This window comes from Telmatherina bonti (genome assembly GCF_933228915.1).
Source record: "Telmatherina bonti genome assembly, chromosome: 15".
Taxonomy (NCBI): domain Eukaryota; kingdom Metazoa; phylum Chordata; class Actinopteri; order Atheriniformes; family Telmatherinidae; genus Telmatherina; species Telmatherina bonti.
Genome location: NC_136613.1, coordinates 18,575,399 through 18,598,628, shown reverse-complemented (window position 1 = coordinate 18,598,628; position 23,230 = coordinate 18,575,399). Strand labels below are relative to the sequence as shown.

The 23,230-nt window shown below is 36.4% G+C and overlaps 1 protein-coding gene across 2 annotated transcripts in view; it reads right to left on the bottom strand.

Annotated features, from left to right (window-relative positions):
- Positions 1 to 23,230, bottom strand: part of LOC306767005 (glypican-6-like) — an 86,977-nt gene that overhangs the window by 20,500 nt on the left and 43,247 nt on the right. For both annotated transcript variants that reach the window (XM_079254892.1, XM_079254893.1), the window contains exons 4-6: positions 23,014 to 23,179; positions 8,037 to 8,167; positions 7,240 to 7,383 (exon numbers count right to left, since the gene is read on the bottom strand). In XM_079254892.1, the coding sequence (XP_079111018.1) occupies positions 7,240 to 7,383; positions 8,037 to 8,167; positions 23,014 to 23,179 (441 nt within the window). The remainder of the gene's footprint in view (positions 1 to 7,239; positions 7,384 to 8,036; positions 8,168 to 23,013; positions 23,180 to 23,230) is intronic.

Sequence of the window (23,230 nt, the reverse complement as noted above, 5' to 3'; positions counted from 1 at the left end):
GCCTAATCGATGTTTACAACATGGAATGTGGTCTCTCGTCATTACACTGGGTGGATTTTACTTTTTGCAAACTGCACAGGACTAAAGAGATCTTCATCATTGTGAGATGTTCAGTATTCATGTTTATTTTGGTTGTGATGTGTTTTTCAGTTTTAAACCCTTAAAGCCTCAATTTATTTACAGATTTATGGGAGAAATAAATACAAAAAAATAATAAGGAAGATATAACAAAAGGCTGAAAAAGAAACTAGATGACTGAAATGAATCAATAAACAACTAAATGAATAAATGAATGAATGAATAAATATATGAAAAAAAAAGCCAGCAGCTTGACCTTATTGTTGAAAAATAGACATATCTTCCTACCAAATATCTAAGGATTGTGCAGATACATGACTTAGTTGTGATTTCCCAATATCCAAATAATTTAAAGTAAAAGAAAAAAATGACAATCAACACATATCAAGCGTGTTTTAAAAAAAACAAACATTTAGACAATAAGAGTCTGTTACCACAAATATTGTCTCAACAGACTCTCAGTGTTGCCCCTTACACTTTTATAATATGGAACATAAGCTGTGCATTAACCAAGGGAAGCTCAGGGGACCAATAAAACTACACTAAATTAAACCGCACAAAACTTGTTACAAATGTCAAATTAAAGGCTCCACTTCTTATCTTTAATTTGCCTTCCAGCCTGACAGTGTTTTGTGGCTTTATCCCCTCTTTGGACTTTACAATCTCCATTTCTCTCAGAGCTTTGAGGGTGTGTGCTCTGACAGAATGTCAGGCAATTAAACAGTCATGGCTCATTGAGCTGGAGGTGGGCCTACTCCTCCAGGCTCCTCTATAGGCAACAGAAGAAATGAGTACAGGCACTCCCTGCCATCCCTTGCTCATTCTTTGACTCACAAACTTCACAGTAAATCCAGACAAGAAGTTCTTATCAAAGGACACTTTAAACTATTGTCAACTTCCGCAAGGCTGAGCAGTGTCACTGTCACGGGTAATTATCTTGTGCCAAAGTGTAAATGAGGACTTTGTGTGGAAAACAAAGATGCGCTCCGGCAAGAGCTGTGCAGCATAAAAACAAACGCTGTCGCACTAATGAAGGTTTGAAAAACTGTCAAAGATTGGCACTTTTACAGCTATAACTAATATATACTGTGAAAGTATGCAAACTAGAAAACAGTTGGCAATTCCAGCGAAGTCGTTAATACTGAGGAAAAACACAACAGAATAAACAGCTGTAACTTTTTTGTGAAATTTTGCGGGTGCCCCTGGCTTTCAAACACATGTGAGCAGTTTAAAACTCTTTCAATATCTTGATTTTGGTAATCTATACAGTAAAAAAGAGAAGTAGGAAATGTGATCAAAATCTGTGCTAAAGAAAAAAAGCAACAAGTTCATGACTAAACATCGCAGCGCTGAGCAGGTTTGCTGCTGCAGAACACAAGTTCACTAATGGAAAAAGGGTTCAGGAAACAAATGCATTTTCTTCCCTATAATAAAAATAAATTGTTCCTACCTTGTTAACCTGTCCACTGGAATTTCATGGATGATTAGAAAAATTCACCTGAAACCTTATGGATATTGAGTTTTGCTCTGGACAGTCTCAGAAAGGTGAGGTCACACAGCAGGTATGTTTTTCACAGAAAACTGAAGACGTCAACTGTTTACTGGAGGGGCCTTTACAGTTGGTCTTCACGTGCCACGAAGAAACTGATGAAATGACAAGCTAGCAAGCTATGAGGAAAAATTGGCACAATCTGTGGACAAAACAATATCAGCTATCTGGTGTGTTTTTCTTTTGTTGCAAGAATAGAAAAGACTGATATGTTCTCTGTAATGCTGTGGTAACACATAATCAGATTTTGTAAGCCTTCATATCTGATGCAAATGTGTTTAACAGCAACAAATACAGTAAATTCACTGTATTTGGAAACACTGGATATGGTCAAAGGTGAAAAAAAAAATAATGACAAGAGCACTTGGAGGTTATTTTATAAGAAAAGTAACATAAAATTAAACTTTTTCTTTGATCTAGTATAAGAAGGTTTAAGGGGGCTCTTTTATTCTATTATGCTGTTTCTACTTTTCTGAGCTTTTTACAGTGTTATGGTGTTGAACACTTTTTTTTTTTAATCACCTAAACGCATGTTTGAGTTTTAGTGACATCCAGGTGGAGGAACTCAGTGACTGGTCATCTTCTCTAGGTTGTGCATGTTCACAGGAAAAAAGCCACACCCACCTTCACTGCTCAGTATAACTACTCCTAGCAGTTGACCAATCAGACGCAGCACGAAAGCAGGACATAGGGCGGAGCTTGTTTGTTTGTGGCAGACGCTGATCTGAGAGGATCAATACAAAATGAATGAAGGGGTTTGTGAAAAATGCTTGATTATTTCTTGCCCTGCTGGACTTGCATATTAAAATAAATCAGACTGAAATGGGCATAATAGATTCACGTTAAAGAATGCTATAAAATAAGATTGTTGTCATAGATTGTTTTTACTTCAGCTTCCTTTTATTTTGTTGTTTCACTCAGTTTCTGTCTTCCTAAGCTAAACGAACTTGTCAAACAGAGTCCAGGGGCTTTATGTACAAACACTGTGTATGCATCAAAATGTTCCCATGTTATGTTCCACGCACACATCAGGATGTACAAAAAAATAACTTTGTTAGGATCTTTGTGCACCCCATGAAAACTCTTATTTACCAATTGACAGACTACAAAGTTGTGAAAAGTTCCTTTATATTCCACCTGTTTAAAACAGGCCAGTTCACATGATTAAATGTAGTTTTTTCACTCATGTCCGTTTCACGATAGACTACATTTTTTTCATTTGTTTAAGAGCATTTGAGTAATTGGCTGCAGTTTGGTTGTAAATGGGACTTTAAGAAACATTGTAAAAAAAAAAAAAAAGGGCGCCTGGAAAACATCTCCCACCCTACCATTAACACACATCAGGGAGTGGTACTGACTGCGGAACACACACACACACACACACACACACACACACACACACACACACACACACACACACACACACACACACACACACACACACACACACACACACACACACACATTTAAGTCTGTCCATGTTCCTATATAACATGTGTTTTATTCATTTTCCTACTTTCTCATCACCAGCTGTCAGTTGAAGCTATATGTTCAGCCTCCCATCAGCGGGAAAGCAGAAGTGACAACTTTCTGTTTCGCGCTTTTCGGGATTAACCACGCCCACTTCACACAATACTTTCCGGAGCCCTCTAAGAAGAAAGTTCTGCTTAGCTGATGAATTGAGAACAAGCTGCAAGATCTCTCCGACCGCATCAACAAAATGATGTCATTTTGTTTTTGTACCTTGAGAACAAGAAAAACAGAGCAGTATTGGATGACAATGCTGAATGCGAACGCAACGCTTTATTAATACCTTTCACCAGGGGGAGCCATTTCCCGTCACTAAGAACTGCTGTCCTACAAGGTTTTAGTTTCCCTGCTGCAACACACCCGACAGTCATCTGACTTAATTAGCAACTTAGTACAGAGTTTGACTATGTACTAATGCTAATTACTCATTGATTCCAGTCAGGTGTGTTGCAGCAGGGAAACTCTTTCTGGGATGCAAAGTGTTGGTCAGGACATGGTCAGACTGGAGTCCCTCATGAGGTGAAGTCCAATGTGTCTCACATCTGCACACCTCTCATTGCACAGCTGCAGCAGAGATGCTAGCCTTGTCCGAGTCCACCTCCTGCCCAATAGCTGTGGATCCCATGTCCGTGACATTACGTCCAGTTTCCACTTAGTCATAAATGTGTTCGCAGGACGTCAGGAGGCTCTCTCATCTCTGAATCTCTCCTTTAGGCTGCTACACTGACGAGCAGCCTTCATGCTTTTTATATTATATTTGGTGTCTTTATTTTGACAGTGAAGGTATAATGCGACGTTCCAGTTCAGCAACGTTTGTGTGCAATGGAAACTGCTTTTTAGCGATTTTAAGAGCTTTGTCCATTTTTGTTTATTCGTTTGTTTGTTTTTATTACTTTTGGTTATGGTCCTCATTAGCAGTCTGTATACCTGTTAATGTACAAAAAGTCTTTCTTTTAATTATTTCTCTTGTCTTGTTTTTTTGTTTTTATCTAATGATACCAGAGCGTCATGAATTTTACTTTCACAACCTCTAGTGTAGACAGGTGTATCCCAATACTTAGAGAAAGGATAACTCATAGCCCCAAGAAGCAAGTCACGGGAGGATGATAATTATCCTCGATGCAGTGCAGCTTGTGTGCTGAGCCAGAAGGTAAAGCTCTTGTTTTACCATTCGGTCTGTCTCCCAGCTTGACCTTGGGTCAGGCACGAGAGAACAAGAATGCAAATACAAGCAACTGAAATGAATTTTCTCGACAGGGTGGCTGAGCTTGCACTTCAAGATTAGGTAAGATGTTTTGATATCTCAGAAGAGCTCAGTGAAGATCCTCAGTGTCTTCACAGCAAGGGGAGCTAATTGAGGTGGTTTGAATATCTGATAAGGATGCCTCTGGGATACCTTGTTTTAGAGGTTTACCTGGTGGAGCCTGTTGGGTGGAAGGCACTGGGTTGACCCAGGTCTGCCAGAAAAAGAATATGTCTTAGAACGAGCTGAAGATCCCCTGGGAGGAACCAGAAGATACTGCTGGAAACTGTGAGACCTGAGCTTCTCCATTCCCCATTGCTATCGTTTTGAAAATGGATGGACACGGTAATGTTTATTAAAGATTTTAAAAATTAAAATGAATTAAAGATCTAAGTAAAACATGCATTAGAGACTAAAAATTATCATGTAATCAACAATGTTTATCTATCCTGCAGCTACATCTCACCAGATTTTTAATTGTTGCCATTAGCCCATCATTGAATGCATGATTCTTGCTGTATTCTCTCCCTTGTCTGTGAATTATCAGCCTAACAAAAAATGCTTCAATGTGGGCAACAGCAGTCTTCCTGCTTGCAACCTATACTGAAAATAGTAAGTCATGATAAAGCTTCGAACTGTGCAATTATTTCTGTGAAAGGTTAGAAAAACCTGTAAAAAAAGAATATGTTTACAACATATGCTGTCTGCTGTGGGACTTTATTGTGTGTTTGTTGACAGATTCTACCAAGACAACTCCCTTTTAAACATGGTTTTGCAGTCAGCACCATTGTTGTATACTGGGTTTACTATTTCCACCATTGTGGCTGTTTTTTTTGTTTTTTTAAAAAAAAAATACAAATATTATCTTTCTTCCTCCTATGATGGCAACAGATAAACACAAATGCAGTCAGACCATTCTCTGTCTGTGTCACGGTGCTGTGGAAATGGGCTGACAAGTTCACCACACAATAAATATTGTTGTCTGCAAAGGTATCTGAATTCTCAGTGTGACAACGAAAATACTTTTGATGCCTTCGTTCGTTTGAATATGTGTCCAAACAGGAACATATGAATATTCAAACACTCACTGAATAGTCCCAGATCTACAATAAATAAAGTTTAAATTATGATTTAAACAATGGATTTGAGCCTGATTGAGCCAAAATGAAAATTGTGAATTTTCGAAAATTTTCAATACATACTAAAGCCACTACAGGAAAAATGCAATATGCAGATTCCTTTGGCTTTGGTAGGTTAATTTTTAAGTTTTCTGCTTACTAAAAATAAAGTTATAGTATGTAAAAATATAACATTTGTCAGTGAGCTTCACTTTGCAAGATACTCTGCAGGATAACTCGCCAGTTCTTCTTGACCAGTATACACATTTTCACCTTATTCTGTTTAACACTTTCCCAACACCAGTTCTTTCTGCTTTGACAGAGCAGGTCATTTCGTGATTGACTGGGTTTCTCCAGGAGTTTACTCTATTAGCGACTGCAATGAGTATCTTGGAATAGGATGTGTCTCGACTGAATATGGTGGATGACAAGAGAGCTGAAACTGAGAGAAAAGCCTTGACCTAATAAAAGACACCAACAGTCCAGCAATGTCTGATTTGTTCACAACTCCACTGTAATACTTCTTGTATTACAATTCAGAATAAAGTACATCCCTGAATATACTGTATGTGAGACTGAATGAAATTTGGGATGAAAATGTGACTGTTACTGGATGTTGCATACCACTGGGATGAACAAACACCCTGTTTGCTCACTGAAGACGCAATGAGGTCAAAGACTTCCGATTCCCAAAAGATGGATACATTCATTTGCTTGCAGTATTACAGTATTAAGGCCCAAATTAGAATTAAATAGCAAACCCAAAGAAAGAATAAGAGTAATATGTTGATTCTTACATTGTACTGCATCGTTCTCCAAACAATCCTCTGGTTTGCAGCATAAAGGCAGGAAAACAGACATTAATTAATTCACTGTGAGTGGACGAAACAAATCCATAGACACATAATGGCAAAGAAGGCTACTTCTGTAAAAAAACAGGGATACCAAATATGCATAGCAGATGAATAAAGCTATAAAAAGCATAATAAATGTGGAACAAAACAAACATCTAATTTAATTTGTGTGTGATTTAAAAGCCCAAAAGTATGACTGAAGAAGGGTGATTCCCTAATTATGTGCCAATTACCTCAATTATAATTTTGAACAGTGTGCTGAAACATTTGATTTGACGTTTTCAACCTTAATGCTAATATTTGTCAATACCAGCATGAAAAGCATGCACATCGTAATGATTCCCTTCTAGCTGTAAATGGATGACTGCAAAGGAAATCCATGATGAGCGCTGTCTCCAAGCTGAATTGGACTGTCATGCAGCCTTTTAGGTTTCAAGGTTGTTCAAGATGAGAATCCCTGTATTAAAATCCCACTAAGTAAACAAACACATAATGTGACAAAAAAAAAAAAAAAAAAAAGGGTGCTTTGAAACAGGAATTGGTATGGTCAGCCCCAGAAAATCTATCCATCTCCTTTCATCCTTTACTTTTCTGTTTGCCAAGTACACAGACATGAGAAGGGCACTGATCACAGTGCACCACACCTTCCGCTGCCCTCTTGGGGTAAAGCTGTTGATTCGTTAACAAACACAAATCGATAAAAGGGTCTGAACGGAGGACAAGTACAAAGAATTAATTTCCGGCTCCAGGGGCTTACGATGGCAAATCACCAGCTTTAATCAACAGTGTCAAGACAGAAAGACAAATGATGTTTACACTGAAGCAGTGTCTTGCCTGGAAACAGCAGCACTGGCTTTGTGTCCTTACCAGTCTGCCTAAGCTTGTGCCAGCTGCAGTGGTAGGCCGCTCCTCTGGGCTGTAGGGCTTAAAGCGGGCGTTGAACACATCCGAAACACCACGAGTGGACCTCGTGATTCCTGCGGGTTTTGGCTGACCACAACCTTGAAAAACCTGCAATTAGAAAAACACGGGCACCCAGCTGTCAGCGGTTTGAATTACTTTGGATGCAGAAAATAGGGAAAACATGCTGTTTTGTTAAGGTCTTTTGAGACATTCTCTCCACACTACCGGTGTGACGGTGCTTTATGTCAAGCTGAGGTAACCACATTGATAGGTGAGTCAGCTCAGAGCTGTGACCGAGGCTATTTAAGATGCTAAAGTTTAGTTTTTACAGGCATTTGGGAAAACACACCATATAGTTAACCCATAAACAAAACTGCATCTGTTGCATGGGAAAGCCAGCGGAGCATTTAGTTCTGGATGGGAACTGGCATCCAAATCAGTGTAGGCAGAGAAATATTCCTCACAACCACCTACATTTTTTTTTTCCTCCTGACTACAATTTTGTGGGCAAAGAAAAATGCAGTAAAATACAGGCAACACATTAACTACTGTTACATGAACTAAGATTATCTGACCAAGTCGAAACATATAATTCAAATGTTAGATCTAAAGTTGGACATAATTAGAACGTGTTGCATTACACACCTTAGACACAGCCAAGTGTGACTTCCAATAAGCTCTTTCTTTAGCTTTTCTACATCACATTGTCTATAGTGTTAATTCAGTTGTTTGGGAAATAGAACCAGGTGAAGGTGACTTACCCTGTAGGAGACCTGGGCACTGTTATCTTGCATATTCATGATGGCCTCGGAAATCTTGACATCTATGGGTTCCATGACAGACTCAATGTTGAAAGGCCCTTCAAGCCTTTCTGCCACCAGCAGCATGGCATCTGTGACAGGAAGGAAAAGAAAAGGTGTTGTCTTAGAGGAACAAAGGAAGAGGTGCGATTAGATTCACATTCAGCTGAAGAAACACCTCACTGAGTTTTAAATTATAAAGCATTATTCACGCAAAAAATGGCTTGAATATACCAAATTTAGAAAGTCTACAAAGTGATGTGTGACCACTTGGGAAATCCCTTCAGTGGGATTGGAATGGGTTGAAAGGTTTAAGGGGAAAAGGGTTAACCCTTTAAACCCCACCTATTTTTTATTTTTTTTTTAATCTGGAGTCTGTTTGGCTCTTTAACAAAAATTGACTCCCAATTTATTTATTTATTACCTTCCGCTACAGGTCAGAGTGTTATCTTTTGCTTCCTAGAATCAGGGAGCAGGAGACAAGTATCAGACTGAACAAAAGAACTTTGAGCAAAGTTTCTACCATAAAGTGATGCAAAATGCAGGATGTCTCAGAAGCTGTTTGTATTAAATGTGACACGTATAGTTTCACTGGGTTTAGTCTTGGAACAGCTGGACTATGTGGTGTTGTTTACATGCTTTGTGAGGGTTGTGGCATAGTCCAATATAAGCAGCTTAAGAGGAAACGCAGTACCCTGAGGACAAATTTAGAAATTTGCTGCACTAAACCATCAAGCCCGACCAAAGATTCCACTCATGTGTGTTCCAATGAGTTGTATCTCTTCTCATTGCTGTGCATTTGGATTATATTTGCTGTAGTTATGTACAGTCCGGTGTGTGGATTTTTGTCTGTACATAGGTTATGAAAATGACAAAGTAGTCAATCAGTATCATTATCTTTCAAGGAACTTGAAGGAACGAAACACGACCATTTCCAGCAAATACTAAACTATTCCTTTCTGATTACAGCAGAAAAGCATTTGCAGGTCCTCTGCGCATCATAATCCTCAAACCAACTTGTGAAATGCTTCTTGCAGCAAATTCAATTTTTATGGAGATCAACTCAATCAAGTCAACAAACAGCAAACAGTGCTGATGAGTCATTGATTTAGAAAAAGAAAAAAACGAAAACAAAAACTGAAAGCCCAGCAGATCAGCTGCGAGAAGGTCAATGGTTTATTAAATTATGCAGACACAAGCCAGAGGGCCTTGTTGAACATGAGACGCTTGCCATTATTGTCTCCATTTGTTTTCATCACTTTCAATTATTGCCTCTGGCAGCTTTTTATGTGTTTTTTTTTTTGTTTTTTTTTAGAAGTACATTTAAAATATTTAACTTTTTTAAATGTCAAGAGCAGATAATCCACACAATTATAAAAGAAATTAAAACAGTCAGAAAAAACATTTTTTGGGAAAGAGTGTTAAAATACTTTTGACCCTGAACATTTTTATATCAAACGGAAACAGTCTCTGTAATAGAGAGTCTGAGCTGTAATGACATGCCACGGGGAATTTGACATCACCGAACCACTTAGTCACTCCTGAGCGAGATGTGGAGACAGTTATCCTGTCAGGGCAGGTTTCTCCATCCACAGACCTCCCAGGACAAGACCTCACCAGAAGCTCCTCATGATGACTGCAATTACCTCATAACTAAATAAAACCATGCTATCATTTGGACACTACAGAAACAATAACTTTCTAAAGCACCGCTGGCGTCTTTAAAAGTTTATTTATGCAGCGCAAAAATGCAAAAATGAGCCTGTTGCTTTACTTTTTCATTTATTTGTTTGTTTCAAACAGCCCCCCACCCCTCCCAATACCCCACCTTCATATACACCAAAATTCCCGAAAGAACAGAAAACATCATAATAGCTTAATTAAAAAAAAAAAATCTAAATAAAACAAAATATTTAAATAAAGTAAAATAGGAGAGCAATTCTATATAATAAACAATGTAGCAAAAAAAAAAAAGAAAAAGAAAAAAAAAAAAACACTCAGTCCTTCGATATGAAACCTGCCCAGCTGTTCATTCTTCTGCGATCCCTAATGACACTGGAAAAGGCTGAGAAGCATTGGCTCAGCTCTGGCTCCATTTCCTTTCCAATTATGTTGAAGTCAGAGCCTTTGAAGAGCTCTTCTGTTTGTTTACAGCCTGAATTGTAAATGGCCCGTGATGTTTGCTGAGATCTTAATGTACAGATTGCTTCAGTGCTAAATGTTTTCTCTAGAGTAGCTCACCAATTGTACTACTGTGGAACCATATGGTCTATAAGTGTACTTAATACCTGAATCAACAGATTGATCAAACAAGTCATTAAGATTTTTATCACTTGCCTGACAGCTGTGATGCTAACTCGGTTTTCACATTGGATCCTAACATTACACAGCAATAATCTGAATACGGCATGCGGTGGAAATAACTTGAATTTTGTATTGCTGCTGTTTTAGTTATTTAGTGTGATTATTATGTAAATTCATTCAAATGTCATATGGAAGTCTGCACACAAAAAAAAACATGTGTTAAGAAATACTTAAATTCAAGCCAGTACTGAAAATTTAGGTCAATTAAACCAGCTGAGAATAAATCTGATTTTTTTTTTCTTTTTCATAAAGATAGGAGAGTTGCCCATAGCTTCAGTGGCAATGGCAACACTTCCCAAGTGTGATGATTTATCTGCGGCTTATCAGATGGACTCAACCATTAGAAAGTTGGAACTTTGTCTTAATATGTTGCAGAATGAAGAGAAGACATAAATGACACAGAAAGAGGAAGGCTAGAGGATAAGAATTGCTACTTATTAAGGTAGTATGGCTTTGTCCCTGAGGAAGAAGAGCTCCTGCAATGCATGTGGAAAACTACCTACATGGAGAATTAATGACACTCATTTATGTGGAGTACATGAAGTCCAGTCCGCTGTGGCATTGCTGCCACACTGAGCCAAATTTTCCCTGCATCATTTTTGCAGCACAGAGATAGGCCACTGGCCAGCCAGAGGAAATTTTGTTATCAACCCGACACAGCCATTTAATTAGATGCATCTTTTCCTTTTGCTTATGAGCTTTGTTTGCTTTGTTTTTTTTAACATAAAGGAAACAAAAAGTCACCATGATGTAAAAGCACAACTTGTTTTAATATATATATATATATATATATATATATATATATATATATATATATATATATATATATATATATTGCTTAAAATGCTTAATTTCTCTCTTTTTTTCCAAATTTGAAATGTTCTTGTTTATTGTGTCCTGCTGAACTGCTGAGAAAAAATGGACAAGGTAATATTACTCTGGGCTCTGCCTCTTTATCGAGATTGATGTCCACTTAAATTCAGGCTATGTCAGCCAGGAGCAACCTGCATCAGACAAGGACAAATAAGGAAAGTGAGCCGCCCCATCTATGGCTCTCTCCTGTGAAGAGTTCTACAGGATGAAAAATGGCTCTTGTGTAATTTTGATTCTGTAAAGCATAGCTCATCGATGGTTCAGTCAACCAACTAATAGTGCTACAACACAGAAAAAAATAACTAAAGGATGAAAGAATGCCTTTTTTTTTTTTTACCTTGGTCACAGTTTGTCCTGATCAACTGAATTAAGTCCTTGAACATAAACTTGTGTGTCCAGATGAACAGAGACATGATACCATGTAATGCAAAAGAAACAAACTAACAAAAAAATCTGGAGATTAAACAGACGAGCTAAACAGACCATGAAAGGCTAATTTCCTATCATGACCATTTTACTTTTCATTAAAAACTATGTTGCCTACACCATAAACAACATGTTGTAATTAGTTAGCGCACACACAACAAGCCTAGACAGCAGACGACGCCGCGGGCTGCTGCATGAAATAAACAAGTTGCCAGCAAGGTTAAACGAATGCTTGACTTCTCATTTCCCACCACTCGCCAATGCCACGTTCATTGCACGTTAAATTCATTTTAAAAACGTTTATGATAAACTGTTTTCAACTTCCATATAACATTAATGGTTGAAATAGAATGGATCTTGATATATTTCTGTATCATATATATTATTTTTTCAAAAAATATATTTATAAATATAATATAAATATTGGGAAAACGATTTTTTTTTTAGTTTTGGTCCGGACAGTCAAGGCCCACGGAGAATCAATCCTAATGAATTTTAGCAAAATCCTGACTTTCCTTTAGTGCCAATATGAGTTAAATCACTTTCACTTCAAAGGTTTAATAGTAAACCTTAGAGAAATTGCACATAGGAGCAGATACTCTGCTTATTTTTGGGGGTGTTAGTGGTGGTGGGGGTCTGTGGCCTGTGGTGTATCCCTCAACTAGAGGAAAGCTTGTTAGCTATTCAGTAAATGAAAATCTGGAAGTTTACTTGCTCCCTGCTGCACAGCAGGGACTCAGCTTGGCAGGACAGCTGACACGACTCAAATCAGAGAAACTGGAACTACAACAGCCACAGAGAAAGAGAGAAGCACTTTTGGTGTCAACATTACATACATACATCTTGACATAAGAAACTGTTTTTGGTGTTATTTTAAGTTTTGGAATATATTTTATTTAAGAAATTAAGCTGCTAATAATATGTTGTGAATTATTGCTTTTTTTTTTTTGACAATCAATAAAAGTGAACATATTAACAAGCCAGAATATGGCAGCATACAGTCTATAAAATGCCCTCTAGGGAGCACTACGACATGTTAATACTATCACTGTGAGAGAAAAAATTGCATGACAATCTTTAGATTCAGTAGAAATCACCAAAGAACTAAATGCTCATAAAATCATTGCAGACACTTAAGACTTAAAGCTTAAGACTTTCATCATCAGTCTCTCTGTACTATTATTGTATGAAAATAACACAATAAATCTAAGAGGACTCCAATCAAGAAATTATAGCACTTTCAACAGTAAGTAAGACTTGTACTGTGAGGCCACACTGAAACAACATCTGTAGTAGACGGCACTAATCAAAATAAGCAGCTGCTTAAGATCAGACTGTTATTAATTCGGTAAGACGTGTTACGGAATTTTATACAGTGATTGTTGAGTGGACTGTTTTAGCTATTTTACCCACCATGAAGTTTTACAAGCGAGCGGCTTTGAGCAATGACAATGACATGAGTTTTTCTGCTCATACTCACCCATAAATGAATAGTTTTTCCCTTTGTGTAAAACCTCCTCCTTTCAGCAAATTCATAAATGTGAAGGTGGGAAGTAAATGTGAAATTAGATCAATTCAACCCAATTTCCAAGAAACCAAGTGCTTAGGCAAGCAGGTAGCTGTAAAACAAAATTAATGTCATTGCAATGGATGCCACCGCAGATAAACCTCAAACCTGAACAGTTTGTGCCAACAGTCAGTCAGAAATAACTGCAGAAAGTGGAGGGTGTGATATAAAACAGTTTTCTCAGCTTTCTGTTTTAGATATGAAGGTTTTCTCACAGGTGGGAGAATTTCTATTGTTCCTCAGTGCAAAAGCAGAAGTGAAAAAAACCCTGTCATTGTTTAGGGTTTTTTTTTTTATCAGTGATATTTTTTTGTGGTGAAGATATAGGAGTAATTTGAAATTGAGAGGTATATTTACTTGATTTGAAGTGGAAATTTAACTAATTCAAATCTACTTAGTTGTTTACCTGTAGGTTAACCACATGCTCACCTATATTTTGACAAATTATTATGTACTTCGATAATCTGTTGTCTACTTAGTTACAGTTTTCATAATAGAATGAATCAGTCCATTAAAAATATTACTAAGACCCTCTTTATTATTTTGTAAGGCCCTCTACCTTCGAAGAAACAGGAAGAAAACCATCACGAATCTGATACACGCTGAATAACACATCTGATTGTGTCATCAGAGCTGCAGTGGATGTAAATCAGTTTGCCGTTTCACAGCGAGATTGTGCCACGGGTCTTTATGTTTTCTTGGCATTTTGAAATTTTAAATGCCAGCAAGAATGGAGTCGGACATGAATTAATATGGACTCTATTCATACCACAGACTGTCTTCACCATTTAATATGGCAAAACATGGCAAGGGACCCCCCAAAAAAAGAAAATGTGACAGTATGTAAGACAAAGAAAAATGTGTTCTATTAATGTCTGTCCTCTTCATTTGTGATCTTAAAAGGTATTTCTGTTCAGCTATGATCAGCAGTGTTTGAGAGCCATAAAATATATTCCTCTGAAGTTAAAAAGAGACTGACTGTACTGGCTAATCATTAAGGCAAAAGAAAAAGGTTAAGAAAATCCACTATTGTTAGAACTTGTTTTTTTTAGCTCCTAAATGTTTTAATTTTCCTTCCAAAATGCTGCGTTCTTGTCCCTTTAACTGACTGCAAGAAGACTCTGCTCATGCTGCCAGAGAAGCTACTACCCACTGAGGATAAAACCCAGTTAAGGATGGGAGTTTGGAAAGCACATGCCACAAATACTAAATAAAAATCAGAAAATAGCAAGTTCTTTATAGAAGAAAACATAAAATAGAAGTCAGATAGAGTTCAGTTAATCAGTTTTAGCCAAGTTCCACTGCAGCACATAGTCACATGTAAAACACCAAATGGCAATTGTATAAGCTTGGTTTTACTCTGTTAAAACCCAGTTGGACTGGTAAACTATATTATTATTGTTGCCACCCCATATTTGCTCTGTTAAAATTAATAGATTTGTGAATGGATCAGAAAAAAAAACCCAAAAACATAATATGTAAAAACTCTTGTTTATATCCTCCTACTGTTATATAAGAACAGGATCTAATCACAGCACTGAAAATAATCAAAAGCTGCAACTGCACTGTCAAACATTTATTGTGTTCTCCCACTCGTTCTCCCTGCATCTTCCTTCCTTTGTCAGATCTGATGGAGTTAAGTCAACAGTATTTAAAAAGAGAAAATCTAATGTAATGGAAGCATGTTCTCATTAAAGATGAATATGCCATGTGTGAGCTATAGTTTGGAAATAAAGGAATGTCTTGTCAATTAAAGAATTTGCACATTAGATAAGATGTCAGAGCTTGTTTAACCATGATCACTGTCTTGGTGTAAAAGGGCCTGACTTTATCATAGTGAAAAGTACAGTGTCAGCATATGTAATTTATTCTAATGAAAGCATAAAATTTAAAACCCTCCAGCATCAGTGTGCAAAAACTGTTTGTGTGGTCTGACTTTCAGCCACAGGCTGACCACTCACAGGGCGTTAGGAAATGCTATTTGTCAATACTTTATTCATGAGGAATTTTTCCACAAAGGAAATGGTTCGCTGTCTTGAATTTAAATAAACAGGTTGCGGCTGGCTCCAGCTACCAAGTGAAACAAATCACCTAATTAAGAAGAAATGAGCAGATAAAATCGATGCAGCTTGCTTCCAATGTGGCGATGTGCTTCTCCACAGGGAGTAATAAAAGCTCGTAAACACAAATGCAACAAGATTCCAATAAAACTAGTAAACAAACAAGCATATGTGAAAAGCTGGCAGTCAACCAGTTCACTTAAGAATGACTGGTTGAAGGTATTGTGAACAAAAAGTACTGTGCAGGAGCTGAGTTCCACCATGCAAACGAGCTACTGTAAACACACACACACACACACACACAAACACACAAAAAGAAACAACGATGATGACATTTGGAGTTTACAATGCTGAGATATTACCGCCTCTACAACTATTAAATAGTTTTGAAAAATAAAACTATAAGATGATTATTCCGTATCAAAGCAATCATCCTGAAACGAATATCTAGACAACCTGATGATCCACGCATCCCAGAGGACTTGTTACACTGATCCTGACTATGGTCTTTGCATGACTCAGGTGTTCTGAACAGACTGACAGCTGTTGTTCAGTCACTCCACGCTTCAGCTAATTAATGTAATTAGAATCTAATCCCATTCTTAATCTCATCAAATTACATGTGGCTTGTTTTCAAAACACAAGTTCTCTGTAATTAGCAGTGGACAGAAAGTGGTGTTAAATACAAATTGGTTAAAAAAAAACACACCCTTTGTTGTGTATTACAATACAGCAAAACACTGCATGGTGTAGTTTGCATATATTTCTATAATTAATGCACAGCGAAAGTTTTGGGCAAAAGTCAGCGAGGATTATGACTGCCGGTGGGAGCAAATGGATTAGTTACTGGCTACTCAGCAGGGTGGATTTAATCCACTGTATAATTTATTCAGATTTGAATTATTCAGTGTAACATAAAGAAAGCAATGTATGACATTCCACTATTGTTTTAGTAATGTTTATTAAAAAAAAAAAAACCAAAACAAAAAAAAAACCAAAAAAAAAAAAAAAAACCATAATAAATACTATGATGCATTTAGTGTTTGTAATTATGTATTTTGCATTCATAATCAATGTCACTAATGGCATGATAATCTGAATTTAAAGCTTTATTAGATTCAAAAGAGGCATCTTTCTATATCAATAAAAAATAACAATGTGGGACCAGAATATTTGAATTTGACATGGGGGTGTTGGGGGCTTATGTTAGGAATTAAATGTCTTAGTCAGATTATATTTGCTTGTCTAATTAATTTCTTGCTTAGGGCCTAAAAGTAATAAGCTTGTGCTTAAGATCACGAAATATAAGATAGATAAGGCTGTTAGTATGGTTGCACTAAAAGACCTTCACATTTAGACAGCGCATACATTCTTAGTCCGGCAATGTTTTTCATCATTTATGTTTAAGTTGGCCTTAATAACAAATCCAACAAAATATTAAACCGAAACATGAAAAATCATAAGCTTGAACCTGTTATTTTTTCCTACTATAATTCAAAAGGAGATAGCATGAATACATTTGAAGTTTCTAAATGTTTCAGGTCTCTGTGGAATGTATAGCCGTGCTTTGAAACACACATCTGTTTGCCCCTGGCTGCGCTAAAACAGCTCCTTTTGCTTCACCCTTGTATTGCAGATAAGGTGAGGCTGGCTTTAATATGAACTGGCATGTTTCTTTGTTCAAGTTTCCCTACACATTAGCATTTTATTTAATGAGAGGGTGTTATTTCTTGCATTGGTGTGAGGTGAGGACAGCTTCTACTCTCAGGGGCAGATCCACAGCATTTAAATGATTTATCACTTTGGTCAAATTAGTTTTCACCTGCCAAGTATTTTGTCTTGTCTGGCCAGTGAAGCCAAAATGTAAAAAATTAAAATAAACAGTGTTATAAAGAAGTCTCTGAGAGGATGCAGGAGGTGTTTTCCCTTGTGTCTTACCACATATATCAGATATTGCAATGTATTTGTACAATAGGATATGGATTAGCATACAACCTACCTACATGGCATTTCATAAAACACTCATTTGTCTGTCTTTGTAAAACATGAAAAGGCTTCACTGACAATTTAACACATAGAGCCATGTCAATGCTTTTTTTTTGTGCTGAGACTTCGAGCTAATTGAAAATCTTTCAGCCTATAATGAGCATGAAATGTCACAGCCAAAAGATATAGAACTGGCATTTAATCTGCACAAGGGAACAATAATCCAATTGACAATAGCTCTGATAAAGACAGAAAGAACGTTGCTCCGGGATTAATGGCACCGATGCACAATTATCAAATTCAAACTGTGTGTAGTGTACTATTTATTAGGGGAAATGGAAAAAGTTCTTGTTGGACTGAGAAAGACTCGCCTGGTTTTTGCATGAATGCAACAATCTCCCATACTGACACTTAATAATCTATGTGTACTGCAACACCTCACATCCTTTGAGTCTGCATATTCTCCCTGCTTCTGCTCAGGCGTTGTCTTAGGCTAAAATGGTGGCTCTTAATTATGTGCAGAAGTAAAAGGGTGTCAGTGTTTCACTGTAGCACTTCAAGATTTCATTTTAGTGATTCCAAAAACCCAGAACAAGGTGAATATTTTACAAAATAGATTGATTCAGATAAAGAATGTAAGATGAAAACTGACAGCTGAGGTAAATGTTATATACAGCTCTTTGAGATGATCATGCCTAATGGAAACACTGTTGGAGTCTATGAGGCGTACCTACTTTCATTTTATTTTATTTAACATTTTACATCGCATGTGATTTTAATTTAGACCCTGAGGTGTGGTTATAGAGTAACAGTGAGAGGTTCTTCTGGAAGTATGGCTCAAATATAACCACCATTGTGTTTCAAATCCAGCCAAAGGGAAAGTGCTGCAGCAGGCTGACTCTTTGCAAAGTGCTAATAATAAGTTCCAGCAACACCACCACCCCCATAAAAGGTCATGTGCTGTTGTATTAACACATTACAAGCCTGCAAGATGTTTCATCTGACATGTCTGATATGGTAATTTATGAAATACATTAAATACATTTTCAACTAAAATACTTTTTATTAAAACATAGAAATTTCTTTTAAAGGATGCGCAAAAGTTATATGTTTTATACATAAAACTGAATAATATTTAAAATTATTCAAAATGTCACAGAATGTTGAGTTTATTAAAACCAAATAGGTAGAATTGTAAAGAATTGTGCATATTTAGTAGGGAAGGGAAATCAATCGAAAAAAATCAAATATCAGGATTTTTTGTTTCAAAATTCTAAAATCTATTTTGTTGTTAAAAAATCTATTTTTTCAAATAAAAATAATCCATTATTAAATTTTTGTTATTTTTATTGTTTTTTATTGATCTTTTTACTTGTCTTCTATGGCATCATAGCAGCATAGTGATGGTCTGACTACTGTGTTGCTTTTCCCTGAATGAGATCATAAAAAATGACTAGCAAAAAAAGGTTTTGTACATTTTTTGTTTGTTTTTAATCTACATGAATCAGCAATCTCGAGAAATTGTGAGAATCACAATTTAAATTGAATCGGCACCCAAATAAATCGTGATCAAATCAAATTGGGACGAAAGAATATCGTCACAGCCCTAATATTTATTGTCTTGTAATCATGTGTGGGCTGAGCCTGACATAGTTCATCTGTTGTTAGGTTGTTAGTTGATTCCTTATGTGTGGTGAAACAGCTGAAATTTTAAATGTGTCATTTGGTTGAAAAACAAACTTTCTGACAGCTTTTGTTGTCTTGTGTTTCCAACAACGTCAGGTTGTGTTTTTCCAGTATTTGGCCCACAATGGTGTTTGTCTTTTGTCACACTTATGAACAGTGTTCCATACCTAGATTTGAAAAAAAAAAAAAAAAAAGATATAATGGCCTGCAAAATTTGCTTAATAAAGCACAAGTACAATAGAACATTTAAAAATGACACACATACAAGTACTAAAGATTTAATAAACTTCATCATATACTGTATGTACACTTCAATACACTCCTGCATTAAACAAAATTAACTCAAACTGGCATCTGTCAGGCTTGTCCTTTTCCGCTGCTCATCATGCCACATGTTGAACACAGATGTGACACTGCTATGTACAGTCAGAAAAAAAAGACATTTTATATTGTTTCACAAAATAAATAAAACTATCTTTGACTGACTGAAATAACTTCCAAATCATTTCATTTTAAATTGAAAATTGGTGAACCTCAAAGACCTCAATCTCCCTATTAAATTATAATAATATAATAGATACTAAAGATATTTATTTTTCTAATATATGTCAGCTATATTCAAAATTTAAATGTTAATATGTATAAATGACAACTAAATAAAACTTAACATTAAATGATAGAATTTCAATCTTATTGAAAATGATTTCAAGCTCCTGACAGCTTTCCTTTGCTTTGAGCCGTTTACTGCATTCAGTCTTGGGTCCAAAAAGTCTGAGTGGTTTTCATGAAGACTGACATACAACTTTATGTGGGTGTATCAAGGTCATAAGCATATGCAAGTTAATTTGTGCTAAACACACAAATTTAAAGGACAGAGTGCCAAATTCATGTGTGAGTGCACATCGATCAACCCAAAAAAGAAACCACTGAACATATTTCAAGAGACGGGGTATCAGACAATGTCTAAGAAAAGCATGAAAACTCATCAGATGGACAGGAATTCAAATGGAGAAAATTGCAGTATGTTGCCAGGATTTCTGCTCTGATGTGTTAATTTACTAATAAACACTTAATGAACAAAACAAGAAGCGAATTATCAGGGGACTCTACCTGCACTTTCCTTCTACAGAAGGAAAGCACACTTAAAGTAAAATACTGCCTAAGGATCTGTACTTTTTGTTATGCAGTGTATTGGACTATGCTAGATTTGGGGAGCCTTGTGTCCTTTCCACGAAGCAGCATCATCTGATTTGCTCTAAATTTATTCTGTAGCATGGCAATGACCCCAAGCATAGGGCAAGAGACATAAATATCTATTTTCAGTCACAAGACAAAACAATGATCTCAGCAACAGATGGCACATCCCCACAGAGATCTGATCTCAACTTCATGGAGTCAGAAAGGGATTACGAGAAGAGAAAACCAAGACAGACAGACTAAATCCACAGAAAGAGGAAAACTTATCAGAGCTGCTTAAAATATCTGACCAAACAAATGAAAACTGAGAATGAGTGAAACAATTTTGTTTAAAGGAGGTTTATGATGTTTTATGATGGTGAAAGACGAGCATTAATTAGAAAATTATTTTTGTAAAAAATTACTATTATTTTACAGGTAAAATGTGAATACCATGATATATTTCCACAGCTTGAGGGCTTTTTTGAGCTGATCAAATCTGAAGTTTGCATGTTTTCCTCATGTATCTGTGAGTTTCCTGCAGGTGCAAAGACATGCATGTTAGGCTAATTTGTCATTCTTAATTTGCTCTAAATTCAGTCTAAAGTGTAACAGTGAGTGGCGGTTTGCCTTTCTGTGTTCATCCTGCCATGTTCTTGTGATCTGTCCAGGATGTAAACTGCCTTTAAATCTTTAAATCAAAATAAAAAGAATCTTATCTTTTTATTTTGCTTTTCTTTGTGTATAAATGAGAGCTTTTCAATGGAAAGGTGCAATCAGTGCTGAGAGGGACAGATAAAAAAAAAAAAACCCTCTCATTCAGGTGAAGTATTTTTCAGAGAAAGCCTTGCATATTTCAGCAAGAATATACTAAACCACACTCTGCATCTTTTACGACAAGATGACTCCATACTATAGTAGCATCCAGGTGCAGTCTAGATCTTTCTGAAACTGAAAACAATTTTTATAATTACAAAATGATACAAAAAACAAACAGACAAAAAAACAAACAATGCAGTATAATTGAGAATTTTAAATCAGAATACACCCCTCCTATATATCCAGTTAATGGTCTCCTCAGTTACCAGTTGTTTATATGTATATGTTTATGTGTTATATATTTTTAGTATTCTTCCTGCTTTACGTTCTTTCTTCACAGAATAGTCTAATCAACCCTAGAATGTATAGTACATTGGCTTCTTGATTCAAACAGAGCCACAGACCCGTTGGTTCATTTCCTGTGAAGTGTGTTTTCTGTTGTTATGACAAAAAAATTGGATAATGTTCTTTCATCCAATTTCCTGCCAGGTAATTCAATTAGTAGATTTCTTGCAGAAGCTGCAATAGTTTCTACTATTTTCCTTTTGAAATATGATGCCACAAAGCTTCTGTGCATCCTGGAAATAATGCCCCTTTTAATCTAATAGGCTGGAAACAGTTTATTTCATAACAGTACTTCCATGTCAAAATTATAGATCTTCTTATGATTTCACTATGTTGCCTGAGCTACAGATATCAGCAACAATCTCATTTTGTTTACGCAAACTATTCTAATATTATAGTATGAATTGCACTATACAGATTCATGCAAAGGTGCTGTAAATCTAATGTAATATTTGCTGCAAAGAAACACATTTTTCCTGATTGCAACAGCTTTGTACAGCCCAAAAGGATGAAGCTATCTAACTAACTGCAGGAATTATCTGGCATTCTATCAAATATCCAATAAATATATTTATTTGTATTGTTTGTGTCTGAGCTGACAACTTTCTGCTGAACTTACTCTCAGAAAACATGACACTCCCTGTGGTGCAGCTCTTTCCCATTACCAGCTACGATTTAGCCCAGCAGGAGAGCTGAATCCCATGAATAAAATCTTATCAAACAAGAAATGCTGATTAAACAATGACAAATAAGGCACCTTATCTGAAGACCAAATGCACGTTGATGACAAAAAAGGCTTGTCAAAATATGATAACAACATAATGCAGCGTGAGCTTAACATCTTCTAATAGAGAGTCAAATAGTACAATACGATTCTGATTTCTTTAATCCAGCAAATTTAAACAGTTAACATTTTGACCTCAGATTATATTCTATTTTTTCAAATCCAAGGTTTCAATACAACCTTGTGAATGTTTAACAATAGTATTAAACAGATAGAGCAAAACACATGGATTTAAATATTTTATCTGTTAAACTGAGTTCAATTTAAATATTTAGTGGCAGCCATGTTCTTTCTTTGCCTCCATAAAATATTAGTCTCAAAGCACTTGGATTTCCACACTCAGGTGTTTATTCTTTAATGAGCAGAACAAAAAGGTATCAACAAAGTCAAGCAATATTTTTGTTACCTAAATGTTTGAACTTTTTGCCAAAAGTTGTCCGACTGGCACCAAACTCTGCAGCTTTCATGTCATTTCCACTGTTTGCTACTCCAAACCAACAGGCTTAAAAGATTATTCAACTCCTGGAATTATTGGTATATAGTTTTAAAGCATTTCATGTGACTTTCTGTTTTAATTAAAAGGCAACATGGCATAAAGCAGCAAACAGTGGTAGCTATTAAAGTGAAAATTGATTCAACAAGTGTCTCATTATTGTGAGTGCTCTTGTTGCGTAACATGCTCTCTGTGCTTTTTCCTCATGTGCACTGCATCCATTACTTCAATTTGACCACATTATTGAGCCACAGACCCAACCATTAATACTGCAACACATCTAATTGGCACAAACAGAAATATCAGAAGAGGAGAACTGAGATAAAAATAGCTGATGCTGTATGCTTGAGAAGACTTACCGACGTATTGGTTCCACTCTGGATCCAGATCAGCTTGATTGGCCAGGCAACCTTTCATCACATTAAGGCAGTAATTCTTGCAAGATGTTACCGCTGGCATGCCCTGACAAAAAGGGCAGTACAGCAACTTTGTCAGCGCTCGTATACATGCTGGAGTGCTGCTTACCTGCAAGGACACAGAGTGAAACAGCCGTCATTAGCGTCTAAGGAGACACCT